Source organism: Primulina huaijiensis, chromosome 10, assembly GCF_012295235.1.
Source record: "Primulina huaijiensis isolate GDHJ02 chromosome 10, ASM1229523v2, whole genome shotgun sequence".
Taxonomy (NCBI): Eukaryota; Viridiplantae; Streptophyta; class Magnoliopsida; order Lamiales; family Gesneriaceae; genus Primulina; species Primulina huaijiensis.
This window is the reverse complement of record NC_133315.1, coordinates 6177574-6194113: the sequence shown is the minus strand read 5'-3', so window position 1 is coordinate 6194113 and position 16540 is coordinate 6177574. Positions and strand designations below refer to the sequence as shown.

Sequence of the window (16540 nt, the reverse complement as noted above, 5' to 3'; positions counted from 1 at the left end):
ATATATAAAAAAATTTTGACCGGCGCTTCAGGGAAGTATGCTTGGTGGGTGTGAAAATGATGCTTTCAAGGGACATTGCCGTCTTTTACTATGGATGACAAAAATGAACTCATCTTTCAATTCGACACGAGCCTTCCTGAAAAATATCAGGTTCGGGTGTATTTTTAGGTCAAAATAAATCGAACCCGAATTCAATCTCGTGAATTTTTTCAGGTAACTTCCGGTTGACCTGACCCGAATCCACCCGACTCATCATTTTTTAAAAAAAAAAAAAATATGATACACTAGCTTACCTCTTTCAATTTTTTTGTTTTAGCCTTTAGGGTTTTGAAATAAATTAATGTCCAACCCAAATATCCAATAATATTCTTATGCCTCAATTCTTTTTTTTTTTTATCAGGTTGAAGTGTTTGTAGATTTTTTGTTACTTGAAACTTGCAAATTATTTTGTGATGTTTGAAGACTTTTCGAAGAACTTTCGTTATTATGTGTTTGGATTAAAATATTATCATTATGTATTTTGAATATTTATTTAATTATTATGTTAAAAAACTACATAATGTATTAATGTTGCAAAAAAAAAAATCAGGTCGGGTTATTCAGGTTAATCGAGTTACTTTGGGTTCGAGTTTACTATTTTCGGATCAGTTCGAGTTCAAGTTTGAGTCGAGATTTTTTTGGTAATACCATACTTTGGACTTTATCCACTCAAATTGACACTCCTATCTTTTAGTGGTTTGAAATAGCAAAACTTGACCACAATGCCATTTGTTTGTAATTTTTAACGCACTAAAAGTTCACACAAATATTATTTTAGCACTATAAAGTAGATGCAATAAAATGAAACCTATCAAACTTGTCAGTATAGTAATAGATGAGACAATGACAAAAGTACTCTTCACTTTCCTCTACAATATGGCGGAGGCCTACGAAATGTGCCTCTCAACTAGCGGGCAGGTAGCAAAACATAATTTGGTGGTTGTTTCAATCATCATAAATGTGGCCCACACATTACTTCAAAGTGTTTACATTTAATCAATCGAGACAAGCTCAGATCAAATCAGGCATTTTTTTTAAATTTGCAATAATTTAATAAACTACAAATAATATTATTGAACGATTTAGACCATCTTCAACCACAAAATCTATTTTGGTCCAAAATTTACACTAAAATAGTGCGATTTTTGCACTAAATAAAACATCCATCTCCAATCCATTTACTTCAAATCTTACACCAAAAAGAATATTTCCGAAATATTTTTTTTATTTTACATATATTAATTATTATATTTTATTTAATATATTTAAATTATGACTAATGTTGTCCACAAATGATCAATTAAAGCATTTCGCAGTGCGAAGTGAGCATCTTCGTCAGTTATATTAATTTTTTGTATTTGTATTAATTTATATTAATTAAAAATAATTAAATCAAATTAGTTTTTAAATATTAATAATTAACATAAATAAATAAATATTTTAAAAATCAACAATTATTTTTTAAAAATTTTTATGATTAAAAAAAAAAAAAGAAACCCCTGCGCCTCTGCACCAAATTTGGCGCAGAGGAAAGGGGCTGCGCTATTTTGGTGAAATAGCGCAGCCCTCATTGGAGAGAGGAATCTGCACCAAAATGGTGGTGCAGCCTTGGAGATGCTCGACATCTCCAACTCATTACACTATCTTAGTGTCACACTAACTTTAAAATAGTGTAATTCTTAAACTAAATCTAAAACTCATCTCCAATCCATCAACTCTAAACTATACACCAAAAAAAATATTCTCAGAATATTCTCTATTATTTTATTCACAACAAATAATTTATTTCACAAAATATTTTTAAACACAATAATTAAAATATCATTAATGGTTACAAATTTACATGATAATATAATTAATTTATTAATAATTAGGTTTAAAATATATTACAATAAAAATTAAAATAAAAAACAACATAAATAATTAATTAATTATAATTGCATAAAATAATATAAGATAATAATTGCTAATTTTGATAGGATAAATTCATTTTAAACATATATACATATGATAAAATAATTAAATAAATATAGTAATTGCTAATTATATATATATTGACTTAATTAGAAATACTTTGCTTATAAAATATTTCGTATGAGGGTATGTGCAATGTTCAATNAAAAAAAAAAAAAAAAAAAAAAAAAAAAGGGATTTACACCACCAAAATGGAGTAGGAAATGGTGTTGGGTTGGAGAAGAAAAATTCACACTATGATGGAGTATTACACCAACATGGTGTTGGGTTGGAGATGGGGAAATAGTGCTATTTTGGTGAAATTTTGGTGAAATAGTGCAGTCTTGGAGATAAAAACATCATTTTGGTGCAGCCTTGGAGATGCTCTTAGAGGAGGGAAATAGTGCTATTTTGGTGAAATTTTGGTGAAATAGCGCAGTCTTGGAGATAATCTTACAACAATCCAACCTTAACCAAACCAAGACCAAATAATTTATGAAAATAAGAGAACTCGTAATATTATAAATTTCACTCAATCAATAGCCTAAACATTGGTCATCACCAATTATACAAACTCATAAATTTGGATCAGATACACCATCTACTGATATTTATCATAATATGACACCTTAATTTCATTAGTTTAACTAAAATCGTTCAATCACTACCACAAAAATAAAGGGAAAAAAACATGGTTAATTACTCCAGCCATCAAAATTGAATTCATGACCCAGAATTCATCAACCAATCCCCCCACCCTATGTACGGCTAAACAAAACTTGAAGTCGAAAACAATAAAAACTTAAAAATAGTCCTCATCCCTTACCTGATAAGCTATGTGAAGATAAAAAGTACTAGACAAAAACTTGAAAATAAATTACAACATTAATTCTATACCAATCCTTTTTGAATTTCCTTTGTTTGCCATTCCTTTGGTCATTCAATTAGGCTATTATGGTCATTCAATTGGGCTTGTTTGCTGGACTGAATCAAACTGATGAGGTCTGTCGAAATTAGTCTTTTTGATTTCAATATGCGTAGAACTCGTATCTTCATCGTCTTAAGACATACTGAAGCATTCCATTTGGATAACCGAGCTGATCGCGCTGACCAAAATACTCAACTGCTCATATCCAACTGATCTTTGCTGAACAACCAAACTGATGAACCTTCCTTCAATCAGTTTGCCTAGATAACATCTGATTTAACCCAATTGACGTGAAATATGACTTGTCCTAAATTGAGTTTTTTGTTTATTCGTTTTGGCGGCTGGTCATTTGCATCTTCGATATGGGATATATCATCGAAACATTGCAGCTCGCCAGATTTTCAGTTTGCTAAATTCGATTTTCAGCTTTCATCTTAAGTTAACAACTTCACACTTGAGTAAATATGTTAGAAACACAATAACAAGTTTTATTATCATCAAAATAAATACTGTTAGAGTTTAAATTACTGTGATTTTTCAATTAATTGACAGAGAATTACATTAGTTGAAATGAAAAATAAATCAATTGAAAAGTTCAAAGATTGAAAATTACAGTAACTGAAAATTATATATTTCATCTCCCCTAATCTATTGACATAGATTTTGAGGATAATAAGTTGCTCATCTGTCATTTGTGAAGTTTCCTTCGAAAGGATTGTATATTCCTTCAATTGAACTTTGGCTATGATAGGTTTTGGTTTCATCTCCTCTACTTTAAGTTGTTTTTGTTTCGTTTCAATTTCAACTTTTTTCATGCTTGTATACGCAGTAAACTTTGTAAACATGTTGTCCAAGTTTACTGTCATACACTACATGTAGACTCACATCTTGGTTGGATGGGGTGTTGCTTGCTCTCGACTCCGAGGTACTTGCCTTCTTCGAGCCAACAAGGTGATCAACAGACTGTAGAGTAAACATTGGACAATCTTTTACGATTCTTGCTCAATATTAAATGTGACACCGTTATTTTCCTTGCGATATTTTCATACGGAAGCCGCAATATATCTTCATCATTGTGGTCGGTATGATACGTACTATAAAAGCTATTGTAATTTGCTTTGAAGCGATGTAATTTTTTATGGTATTGTGTCAGTGCGATCGTATGACACTTGCACTTCTATTGGATGTACCTGCAGTACGATTCTCATTGTATTAGCTTGCAACACTTCCCCAGATAGCATCCGCCTTTTGATCATTGCCGATGATTGCGTCATCGTTGATAGTGATAAACGATCTTGGTAAGACCTCGTCTTTGACTTTTCTCCATGTTGACCTCTTTCTCTTGTCCTCAGCTCCAGAATCTGCCTTCTCCAAATTTGCGAGTTCAACGAGGTTTCACGGTCGAACAATTGAGTTTCCGGGACAAAAGACAGAGTGACAGGTTCATTTTCTGTCGAAGATGTAAAATGCATACCAGTTGCACGTGGTTTAGATGAATAATTTGGTGGATATGAATTATATGGATAATTTGGTGGATTAATGTGGATAATTTGATGGATATAGACTATATGAATAATTTGGTGGAATTTGTGAATTTTAGGGAGAAAACATTTTCTTCCAGTATTTTTAGATAATTCACGAATTTTGTACAAAAAAACATCCTTATTTTTATCGATTTTGGAAAAATAAGATTATAAAAATAAATATTAAAAATAAATTGATATTATGAAAATAGTAGAGAAAAGATTTTTGAAGTGTTTTATGATGTAGAATAATATGTTTGGAATTTTGAAATAATTTATGGAAGATGATGAATATTTATAGATGAAAAAATAATTGTTTTAAATAATCGTTAATTATTCCTTAAATAGCCGTTGAAATTTTTTGCTTTTTAAAAGAAATTCAACCATTACAAAAAAAAATTTCAATAAAATATGTTTTTTTAAATAATTAAAAAAAACAACAACATTTTTAGAAAAAAAAGTGGATATGTGGGGTGGACCAAGACTGTTGCTCACCAATTTTTATTTATTTATTTATTTATTTTATCCTAGCTGTTGAACACCGATTTGATATGCTCTAATAAACAAATATTTCTCAAATTTTCTACTACAAATAAACATCTGTACACTAAAATCATCACACAATCAAATCCATCCTTTTTGAAAAATGGCGATAGGTTCACTGCGCCACCTTATCAACTGCGACAATGAAAGTTTGTGTGCACCTATGATAACGGGCTCGATTACGAGTTCGTTCCAGTTAACATGAGGACCGATTAGCACAAAAAGGATCCTTTCATATCCTTCCAAGTAAGCACAAATAAGGTCTGTACTAAGTCTGTTGTATCCAAGGTTCATAATGTAAAAATCAACTCTCTTGTACCAACATCTCAGCGACTGTTTGAGACCACATAGGAATTTGTTCAACCTGCAAATCAAGTTCTCTTTGTCTTTTTCTGCAAAACTTTCTGTCTGGAGCATATAGATTTCTTCTTCAAGATCTCCATGAAAAATGTTGTTTTTACATCTAACTGTTCTAGATGTAGGTCAAACAACACACACAATGTCAACACTACTCTGACTATTGTAAGTCAAACCACGGGAGAAAGTATCTCATTGAAGTTAATGTCTTCTTTCTGAGTATACACTTTTACCATCATTCTAGCACGATACTGTTCACTTGGGTTATTGTCATCACGTTTGATCTTATAGACACATATGTTACCAACGACTTTCCTTCCTCGTTGTAGTGTAACAAGATCCCAAATTTTATTCTTGTCTCTCCAGTTAACTGCCTCACTTTCGAAACTTCAAGCTCAATATGTTCTTGTTCCTCGTGCTCCGGTACTATTTCACTAGAAATTTTATCTTTGTCTGTCTTATTTTTCACCTGAATTATAGTAGTTTCTGAATTCAATGTGAATTTGTCTCCTTTAACTTTACTAATGACATGCTTGTAGACAGTAGGATCCCACAAGCGAAACTCCTTTACTTTATCAGCATAATCCAAGAAGATACCATTTCTGGATTTTGAATCCAATTTCGATCTTTTTTATTTTTTTTTTATCATTGTACAAAATGTACAAAGGACTTCCAAAAATAGGCAAATAAGAATAATCAACTGTCTTTCCAGTACACATATCCATAGGCGTTTTCAGATCAATCACCACTAAGAAGAATGATTGATGATATAATAAGTGGTTTTGACTGCTTCCGTCCAAAATGATTTGGCTAGACCCGCTGTCCTCAACTTGACTCTTGTTCTTTCCAACAAGTTAATCTGCTCAGCCACTCCATTGTGTTCAGGTGTGTAAGTCGTCGTGAATTGTATTTTGATGTCTTCATGTTGACAAAATATATCAAATTCGTCACTTATATATTCTCATCCATTGTCATTTCTCAAATACTTGATTTTCTTTTAAGAATCAAGTTCAACACGCGCTTTGAAATCTTTTGAAGACTGAAAAAACATCTGATTTTTACTTGATTGCATACACTCAACATCTCCTAGAGAAATCATCAATGAAAGAGGTAAAGTATTTTACTCATCTTAGGGATACAACTGGTGCCTGCCAAACGTCAGAATAAATCAGCTCAAGATTTTGCTTTTGACAGTGGAAGTGTCAAACTTTAATTTGTATTGTTTACTGGTAACACAATACTCACAAAATGGTAGAGACACTTTTTAAGCCCCAACAGCAGCCTCCGTTATGGGAGAATTTTCAACTTTCGTTTTAACATATGCACAAACTTTATATGTCATAACACTGTTAATTCTTTTCCAAAACCAATTTGATACAACAACTAATTCTGTTTCTTTGTGTATTTCCCATAAAATTACATACATATTTGCAGAAAACTTTTTTTGTCTTCATTATTACAAGTGCGACCTTCACAATTTTTATGATCATGTTCTCGATGATGGTTTTGCACCCGATATCATTCAACTGTCCCAAGGAAAAAAGATTCTTTGTCAGCCCCTTCACATGTCGTACCTCCTGTATGGTGTAAATGGTGTCATCAAATATTTTTATTTTGATGGTACTGACTCCATCAATTTCCAAGTCATGATCATTTCCCAAGAATATAGATCCTCTCGAGACTGGTTCATACCGATCGAACCATTCTCTCTGAGACTTTATGTCAACGTCGCTCTTGAATTCATAATCTACGCGTCACAAAATTTGTGTCTGCCTTCTGCAACTGTAGCTGCTTCGCTGGATAGTATTTCACCATCGTCTGAAGTACCGAACACATTTCATTTAGAACCCTTCTCGATACTTGTATATTGCATATTCTTTTTTGAAGTGCTTTTTTTATCTCCAGATTTAAAACAGTAAATAATTTTTTCTTACTTCTCGACTTTGATCTACTTCACCCGTGGTTCCCACTGAAATCACGGTCCATAAATCTCTATCATCAGTAAAGACTCTGTCTGCTTCGAAGTTACCAACCTATCTTCCTTATTCTTGCACCGACTTTCTTCTCCGAAAACTGCAGTTAAGACGCCGAATTTTAGAAAGCCCATAAAGATATTGTTGGTTAATTTGATGATAATTTGATCATATAAATCTGGTAGACTTTGAAGTAGAAGCTCCGCACATCCATTTTGTTCTATTTTATGACCCATAAAGTTGAGTTGAGCAAATAGAGTATTTGGTGTTTTGATATTTTCGGTCATCGACGAAGATTCCACCATCCGAATAGTATAAAATCTTCTCTTTATGAAAATCTTGTTGTGTAATGACTTAACTTCGTAAATTTTTGTTAGAATATCATATATATATTTTGTTGTTTTTATTTCAGAGATACTTGACAGTACTTCATCTGCTATAACCAAATATAAGTTGCCAACATCATTATCATTCATGTCATTTCACTTCTCGTCCTTGAATTCCTTCGATCTATCTCCAATAGTCGCCAAACAATTCTTCTTTCTTAAAACTGCTTGTATCTTTATTTTTTCACAACATAAAATTGTTCTCATTGAACTTTGTTATCTGTCCGTCGTTATGTCTACAACAATTTAGTAGACTGAACAAAATAATCTCGATTTAATAAAAAATATAAAAAATATATTGTCTAATGTGGAAGATCAGTGCTGCAACTACAGAGCATATTCGAAATTTTAAGAAAGTTTAAATCAAGACCCTAATATCACTTATTGGTTTTATGTGCGACATCTTGAGATATAAATATGAAAATAAAGTATAAAATTAGACACCGAGATTTATGTAAAAAAACCCATAAAAATTGTTAGAAAAAAATCACGGATAAGATGAAAAAATTTCACTATAATATTTTATGGTATACAGCCGCTCACTGTATTTTCGAAGAGAACACACACTCTTTAAATATAGGAGAACAATCACCTCACAAACATTATAAAACTACACACTCAAATAAGAAAGAGATGTTTGAGAGAAAAGCATAACAGGTTTCTTTTTGAGATACCTTGAAACAGCCGAATGATGATGCATCATCTCAGTAAAATTTTATCTGGATGATACGATCCAAATTTTTTTGTTCGTCTGTCATCAACCATCTTCAACGAACAATGCTCCCACCTAATTCCATTAATTTGCAACAAAACACAAGAAATCTAACCATCATGATCCAACATACTTGTAAGCACAGAAGGATTCGATTGTGGACATTGTATAATCTTTCTATAAATATCTGATATAAGCCCCCAACAATCAGAATGCATCAGAATTTTTATCATAAATTTTTATACTGAATCAAGGGCAAGTAATCAATATATTGCATATGCTTATGCTGACAAGTGACAAGGGAACCCCATTGATATTTCCAGAATCCAAAGGAGATGGCAAGCCCATTGGTATGGATGGAAGTGGAGGCCCAAAAGTACGATCTTCCAGCATCAAAGTTAACATGGGAACTAAGCTTTAAGCCGATGATGGGGAAGCTTACGGATGATGCTGTCGTTAAAGAATATGTATCTCAGCTGTCAAAAGTTCTTGACGTATATGAAGCACGATCGGCACATTCCATGTACTTGGCAGGAAACATGTTCACTCTAGCGGATCTCGATCATCTCCAAACATTAAGCTACTTGATGGGGACAAGCGTCAAAGCAGTTTTTGATTCACGTGCTCATGTCAGAGCTTGGTGTGAGGATATCTTGGAAAGGGTCGCTTGGGAAAAGGTTGTTGGCATGAAAAACAACCAGTAAGCCATAGGGTGTTCATCTTTATGTTTAGTCATTGTGGCTTCTCATCCTCTCAGTCTCTGTTTTGCTTCCAATTTCCCGTTTCAAACCTTCAATAAGAATCTCGTGGAAAGAATCTGCGCATGATATAATGTCTAGCTTACAGCTCTTTTTCTGAAATTTGAATAAGGATCTTGATTCATAATTTCATATTCTGATCAGAGATGTATGACAAAATATCGTTTCATATTGAGAAATGGATATTGTGTTTTGTTTAATGCAAGAAAATACATGAAGGATGAAAATATTTTCAGCAGCATTCCCCAAGATGTAGTACTATTAGTTTCTGCAAGGCAGGTAAACCATGATTTTTCGGACACCATTCGTGGAGCCCTTCTCCTTCACAATTCCTTAACAGGAAAAATCGTATGGAAATTGCGATTTTAATCTTTGGTAGTTACCTTGTGCATTCATTTAAGTAATATTCCTGTCTAGAGTAACACTTCCAAGAAACTATACATATAACGTGTGGCTTTTAGAAAAAGAAAGGCCATTTTTTTTTTTTTATCATAATGCACTCACCTATTTCCTAGGCTGACTCATAGTTGTCAAGGCGCTAGGCGACGTCAAGGCGATGAGCCATTGCTTAGCGCCCGAACGCCTAGGCGACAAAAGGCAATCGCCTAGCCACGAGGCGATAATAAAGAGAGAATGTAATATATATTTATGTTCTACTAAAAATCAACTATTAATAATAATGAACTATATGAAAACCTAAATATATAAAGCTTCAAGTAACAAAAAACAAAAATATCTCAATATTGTCGATAAATCAACACATTCAAATCTTATGCTAGACAATTTAATTTTTCCAAAACAATCTAGACTCAGATCAATCACTTTCTAATTCAATCATTTCATCCACATCACCATCCACCACATTTTCATCAATGTCTGAATAATCATCTTTCAACACATCATCATCAAACTCTCCCTCGTCAGTAGATTCTTCATCTACATCCATTGGTGATTGTAGAGCATGAGTAGTTTGGCTTGTCATCCGACCTCTTCGTCCTCCCCTACCTTTGCCTCTAGAAGTTGAAGCTCCCCTATAAATAGGGTTCGAGGTCCGTTGTTGTCTAGTATGTCTGGTTTCTTCTTCTACTCCAGCAGCCTCTGCTACAACGTTCCATGTCAAAGTATCATCATCATCATCAAAAACAGGTTCCTCTCCAGCTTCCATCATTCCAATCAACCACTCATTATTACAATCATCAATATTCCTCAAAACTATAGGATCTCTTTTATCCTTCTTAGCCGCACGAGCCTTGAGTGTTTGATTGTACTTCACATATACCAAATCTCTTAGTTTCTTGTGATCGAGTCTATTCCTTTTCTTTGAATGTATCTGTTACACGAAACCATCATAAACTATAAATTGAAAAGAAAAGTGAAAGAAGTCATGTAATACCGTAATAGTATTTACTCACATGCTCAAATATGCTCCAATTCCTTTCACAACCCGAAGCACTACATGTGAGGCTAAGAACTTTGATAGCAAATTCTTTCAAATTTGGAGTACCATTGCCAAACATTTTCCACCAATCCGCTGAAAAAAAAATGTATCTCATCATTTTCATTTGATATTTAAGTATTTAACTATTTAACTTCTTGCAAAAACACAAACCGATATTACTACCAAAAAGTATATTCCCTACCAATAATCTCTCCAATGGAATTTAAAATGAGCACTATGCATAATAATATTACTTGAAAGTTGAAAGTTGAAATAGAAGAATTCACTTACAGAAGTTTTGGCTTCAGGAGCCTTCAATCGGCAGTCCAGGAAGCGCAGAAGCTTCAATCGGCAGAAAGAGATTGGTGCGTACTGCGCAGAAGCTTCAATCGGCGGGCCTTTGGACGATTGTAGGAATAGAATACGTATCGACATGCAAAACTAGGCTACTTTTTTAAAATAAATTACTTATGGGCTGAAATTAGTTATGGGCTTATTTAGTTGGGCTTTGGGTCATTAAAAAATAAAGGAGAAGCCTGCTGCAAAGAGGCGGAACGCCTGGACCGCCCGTCGCCTGGAGAAAGGCGCGCCTCAGGCGCTAAAGGCGCTCGCCCAGCCATGCACGTCGCCTGGTTGTCATCTAAGGCGCTGAAGCTCCGCCTAGCTCAGGCGCGCCTTTGACAACTTTGGGCTGACTACCATCCACTTTCTAAATGTTGTGCCATGGCATCAAAATTCATAACGTGGCACAAGCACTAACACAAGGTCCATGCACCCTGGTGTAAAATTCCCTGTTAAACTAGGTCAACTATGTTTCAGATTTCTTGCACATGCCTTCAATCAAATTTATGAAAAAGTTTGTCTACACATGACAAACTGGATGCAGCAATAAGCTGATTCTATTGTCCAAATATCCTATTCAAGTTAATGCAGAAATAATGCATTATATCAGAATGTTGAAATTCTGGGCACAGTAATTTTCCATTGTGCTATATTTTCACATCAGAAACACAACAGGCTGACTTACCGAAGAAGGTTTTCTCTCTCTCCCAAACAGCATAGAAAACAAACACGTCAGGCCAACCACTGAACACTGACTCCGTTGTGTTCATGTTCAACTGAACTGCTACCCACACGCTTCTTTGGTCCCCTCACTTTCATCAAGTTCCTAACTTTCTCCACATCACTCCATCTTTCCATTACTGCGTACAAATTAGACAACACAACATAATAAGCACTGTTCTCAGGCTCCAACTCCACAAGTTTCCAAGCAGCAATCTCACTCAGTTCCAGGTTAGTTTGAGCTCTACACCCAGAAAGTAGAGCTCCCCAAATACTCACAGTAGACTCAAAAGGCATCTCAATGATCATTCTATGAGCCTCTTCCAAGCACCCAGAACGTGCTAAAACATCGACCATACAAGCGTAATGTCTAACATCTGGTGAAAACCCATATTTTCCATCAACCAATGAAGAAAATATCCGCCGCCCCATATGTACAAAACCCGAATGCACACAAGCACACAGCACCGCAATTAAAGTGACCTCATCAGGTTTAAGACCTTGTTCTTGTTCCATCCTGAAAAACCATGTAACAGCTTCCTTACCATTATTAGCTAGAGCTAGCCCTTTAATTACCGTGTTCCATGTGAACACATTCTTCTCATTCATTTGGCCAAAAACCCACAAACCCTCGTCGATTTTGCCACACTTCATGTACATATCGATCAAAGAAGTACCCAAAATCACATCCAATTCCCATTTACTTCTCTTTACAAATTCATGTAACCAAACTCCCATATCCAGCGCCCCAAAATCAGCACATACAGCCAAAACATTCACCACTGTCACCTGATTAGGCATCACACCTTCGCCTTTCATCCTCTCAAACGCAATCAAAGCGTCATCCAACTTCCCAGCTTCCCTAAATCCAGAAATCATAACCGTCCACGACACAACGTCTATCTGTGGCATTTCATCAAATACTTGCCCGCACAAACCCATTTCCCCAACCGCAGCATATAAACTCATCAATGCATTCCCAACATAAATATCACCCAAAAAACTCAACTTGATCACCTGGGCATGCACCAAAGTTCCTTCTTTCACCAACTTCAAGTCCGCCAATGCCTTGAGCACAAAAGGGAAAGTGTAATTGTTGACAAGAATATAATTCCTGTGCATGTATGAATACAGGCTAAGCGCGTTACGAGGAGTGGTGGAATGAGAGAACAGTTTCAGAAAGGTGTTGCAGATGAAAGTGTGCGGTCTTGAGAGGTTGCTGGTGTACAGGGGCAAGGCGTTGGAGTGGAGGAGGTCTAAGGAGTGGCAGACGGTGATGAAGCGGTGGGCGACGGTGGTGTTGACGTGAAGACGAGAGACGATGAGCTGAGCTTGAATTTGTCGGAGGTGTTGGGGAGTGGAGCAACGATCTAACAGGTGGATGATTCTGCTAGCCGTTGGTTTCAGATTTTGTGGGCTCATCTTACATTCAGACATGTGCATCCTTTTGATTATCATGGATTCATTCTTCTCTAATTTTCCCTTATTTTAGACCCTTTTAGAAGACGGTGTAATATGATATATAGTATTTTTTATTTTTTATTTTTTTAAAAAAAATTATTTGACATATTTTTCAATAAATTTATATCGGATAAAAAAATAATATATCATTATTTTGAATTTGAATCTAATATATATAAGTTAACATAGAAATATTGAGATGAATACTAAAAATCATATATTTAGGTAAAATAAATCATATAAACAACCGTCTAAACCCCATACATTAAGTTGTGGATGGCGGTGCGTCTACCATTTACCTCTTTTTTCATCATCTAACATGCATACTTAAAATGATGATTCTTTCTTGAAATTATATGTATTTCAAAATATTACAAGGATAATGAGAGCATCCCATGATTTTTTTAGTTGATGTTAATATTTTAAATAACTTAGGGCATCCACATCCGTCCACATTAATTTATGTTATTAACTTTCCATCTCCTCAAAAATTATAGGGTCAAACACTTTCTCATTATTAACACACACTCACATTCATTTAATATCAACTTTCATTATTTATGGGTCCCACTGTCCACATACTCATTTTTTTAAAATTTTAATTAATTCAATATCTTTCTAATTTTGTTAAATGTTTACAACAAATATTATTTAAAAATAAATAGTATTGTGAGAAAGCGTCGCAAATAGCGACGGTTTGTGAAAAACTGGCGACGGGTTTTGAGACACCGTCGCAAGTAGCGACGTTTAAAATAAATAGTATTGTGAGAAAGCGTCGCAAATAGCGACGGTTTGTGAAAAACTGGCGACGGGTTTTGAGACACCGTCGCAAGTAGCGACGTTTTTCAATTTGCGACGGTTTACAAAAAACCGTCGCTATTTGCGAAATAATACCGTTCATTCTGATGAATTTTTTGACTGAGATGACAGCCAAGATTACTAATTCATGCACCCACATTAGTGCATGAATATTAATGGGTGTTAATAATCACCCATTAATGCACCAATGTGGGTGCCCTTATTTAGAAAAATAATATCGTAAGAGTAGCTTCCAATTAAAGACATCAATCAATTTAAAGAAACATTAATTTCGTATTGTTTCATTAATTTTTACATAATTCTCTTATAACCATTATTTCTGAAATTATTTAGATGTAATTACATATAAATTAAAGGTAATAGAAGATGGTCGAGAATAGGAAGGGCCACAGCGTTGTACCCACGTGTCCCACCTTGTCGCCATTGCGCGCCACCTCTCATAGCCACGCAGCTTCTCTCCAATATAAAATCTTGCGGATAAACTTCCTTCCCTCAATAAAACCCCACCACCTGGGAATTCCCAGTCTGCAATATCATTTCATTTCTTCTCCGTTAATCTATTTCAATGGCTTCCCGCGATCTCAAACACCGAGCCACAGAGAAAGATGAGTCCAACGTCATCGACGCCACCCCCCCTTCAGATCTCAGCTCCAGTAAACCGAAGAGAAAAGGCATGGCTAGGCGCGGCTTACGCTCCTTGGCCATAGCCATCGCCTTCCCTATCTCCCTCGCCGTCCTCGTCATCTACCTCTTCGGCTCGACAAATCGCTTCGGCAACATAGAGAAACCCTTTTACATCCCTCCCCTCTGGGCTCTCCACCTCGCGTGTCTCACATCCTCCTTCCTGTCAGGGCTCTCGTCTTGGCTTGTCTGGGCCGACCACGGATTCCACCGCCGCCCAGTGGCACTGTATCTCTACATGGCTCAACTGGGGCTCAGCCTCGGGTGGTACCCGATCGTGTTAGGCGCCGGTGCTGTTAGAGTTGGATTGACGCTCTGCGCACTGCTGTTTGTGTCGCTGGTCGGGAGTTGGCGGACCTTTAAGACTCTGAATCCGATTGCCGGTGATCTGTTCGTGCCGTGTCTGGTGGCGGCGCTGCTTCCAGCTGCTGTGAATTANCTATCAAGAAAAGAAAATACAGAAAATGGATGAGCTGAAGAGGTTGGGGTAATAATTATTTATTGAGAAAACTCTATAGCATCTGTGGATTGTTTAACATACCTTTCTCCATCCAATCAATGAGTCTGCGTGATTCAGGATCCATAGGCATAAGCTTTTTGATCTTCCCATTGTATAATTTTAAATATAAAAAATAATATAAATATATATAATTAAAAAATTAACATAAAAAATATTATATATGTAACAGGTTTGAGACTAGTTGGTATTTATTATAATAAAAATATACCATAATTTGTGCTTAAAATAAATTTATTATATTTTCAAAAATATGCAACCATATCAGAAATTGGAAAAAAAAAATTGGTATTTTCAGCTACTATAAGCATTATTAATCTTTCCCAATAATATTCTTTATGTTCACAACTTTCGTACGTGTGAATATATAAATCAAAATTTTATATTAAATAATTTTTGTTAAAAATTAATTATTATATCAAATTATAAAAATAATTTTGTATAAAAATTTTTTATTTTATAGATGATATATGATCATTTAAAATTCAATAATAAAGATAAAAAATTTAAAAATTATTAATATATGATAAATTTATATAAGATATAAAATTATTAAAATAAGTTTTTTTTATTGAATAAAATTGTATTTTTGAATTTGAAAAAAAAATTGTTTATTAAAAAGAGTAAATTGTGAAAAAAATACCTAAATCCAACTTAACTTTAAATTTAATACACAAACTAAAAAACTTTGGTTCCAATACCTAAAATGACTTTAAAAAGACAAAAATACCCCTTATTTGTTTTTACATGTGATAATTTCAAATGGTTGATTTTCTGGGCCGTAAATAGTATCACAGCCTAGGTAAAATTATTTCAAACATACAAATTATTATTATAAAGTAATTGAATGTTTGAGGAGGAGATTTTCTCAATTAACATGAATCCGAACTCAGGTTCGAGATTAATTATTTACAGGATTTATTCCAAAATTCTGGAATATTTGCAACAGGAAGATATAACAAAGGTTAGATATCAAGAAGGAACCTCTAAGAGACCTAAGGTAAACATATGATTCAGAATAACAGGTTATTAGAAATAGTATCGGATTCCTCTAAACTCTCCGGAGATCTTAGAGAAATTCAAAAGACAGTACAGAATTATGACAATATGCTATATTATGTACCATAGAATGTGGAGAAAACCCTCGNTTGGTATTTATTATAATAAAAATATACCATAATTTGTGCTTAAAATAAATTTATTATATTTTCAAAAATATGCAACCATATCAGAAATTGGAAAAAAAAAATTGGTATTTTCAGCTACTATAAGCATTATTAATCTTTCCCAATAATATTCTTTATGTTCACAACTTTCGTACGTGTGAATATATAAATCAAAATTTTATATTAAATAATTTTTGTTAAAAATTAATTATTATATCAAATTA

At 34.2% G+C, this 16540-nt stretch overlaps 4 protein-coding genes across 6 annotated transcripts; 2 read left to right on the top strand and 2 right to left on the bottom strand.

Annotated features, from left to right (window-relative positions):
* The first annotated feature begins 8749 nt into the window (after window positions 1-8749).
* On the top strand, window positions 8750-9118 carry LOC140985849 (glutathione S-transferase-like). The gene has a single exon (XM_073453801.1). The coding sequence runs from the start codon at window positions 8750-8752 to the stop codon at window positions 9116-9118; it is 369 nt and encodes a 122-aa protein (XP_073309902.1).
* LOC140986432 (pentatricopeptide repeat-containing protein At5g66520-like) lies at window positions 9032-13147 on the bottom strand. Of its 3 annotated transcripts, none has more exons than XM_073454678.1 (2): window positions 11638-13147; window positions 9032-9231 (listed from the first exon to the last, which is right to left on the bottom strand). In XM_073454678.1, exon 1 carries the CDS (start codon window positions 13128-13130, stop codon window positions 11685-11687), a length of 1446 nt encoding a protein of 481 aa, XP_073310779.1. In that variant the 5' UTR covers window positions 13131-13147; the 3' UTR covers window positions 9032-9231; window positions 11638-11684. The 3 variants fall into 3 exon arrangements, with proteins under 3 accessions (XP_073310779.1, XP_073310780.1, XP_073310778.1); XM_073454679.1 differs by having other exon boundaries at window positions 9117-9308; XM_073454677.1 differs by having other exon boundaries at window positions 9117-9268.
* Window positions 9764-10770, bottom strand: LOC140986433 (uncharacterized). The gene is made up of 2 exons (XM_073454680.1): window positions 10585-10770; window positions 9764-10502 (listed from the first exon to the last, which is right to left on the bottom strand). Exons 1-2 carry the CDS (start codon window positions 10732-10734, stop codon window positions 9987-9989), a joined length of 666 nt encoding a protein of 221 aa, XP_073310781.1. The 5' UTR covers window positions 10735-10770; the 3' UTR covers window positions 9764-9986.
* Window positions 13148-14435: 1288 nt separating the features above from the next.
* Window positions 14436-15105, top strand: LOC140985847 (translocator protein homolog). The gene has a single exon (XM_073453800.1). The coding sequence runs from the start codon at window positions 14518-14520 to the stop codon at window positions 15103-15105; it is 588 nt and encodes a 195-aa protein (XP_073309901.1). The 5' UTR covers window positions 14436-14517.
* The last annotated feature ends 1435 nt before the right edge of the window (window positions 15106-16540 follow it).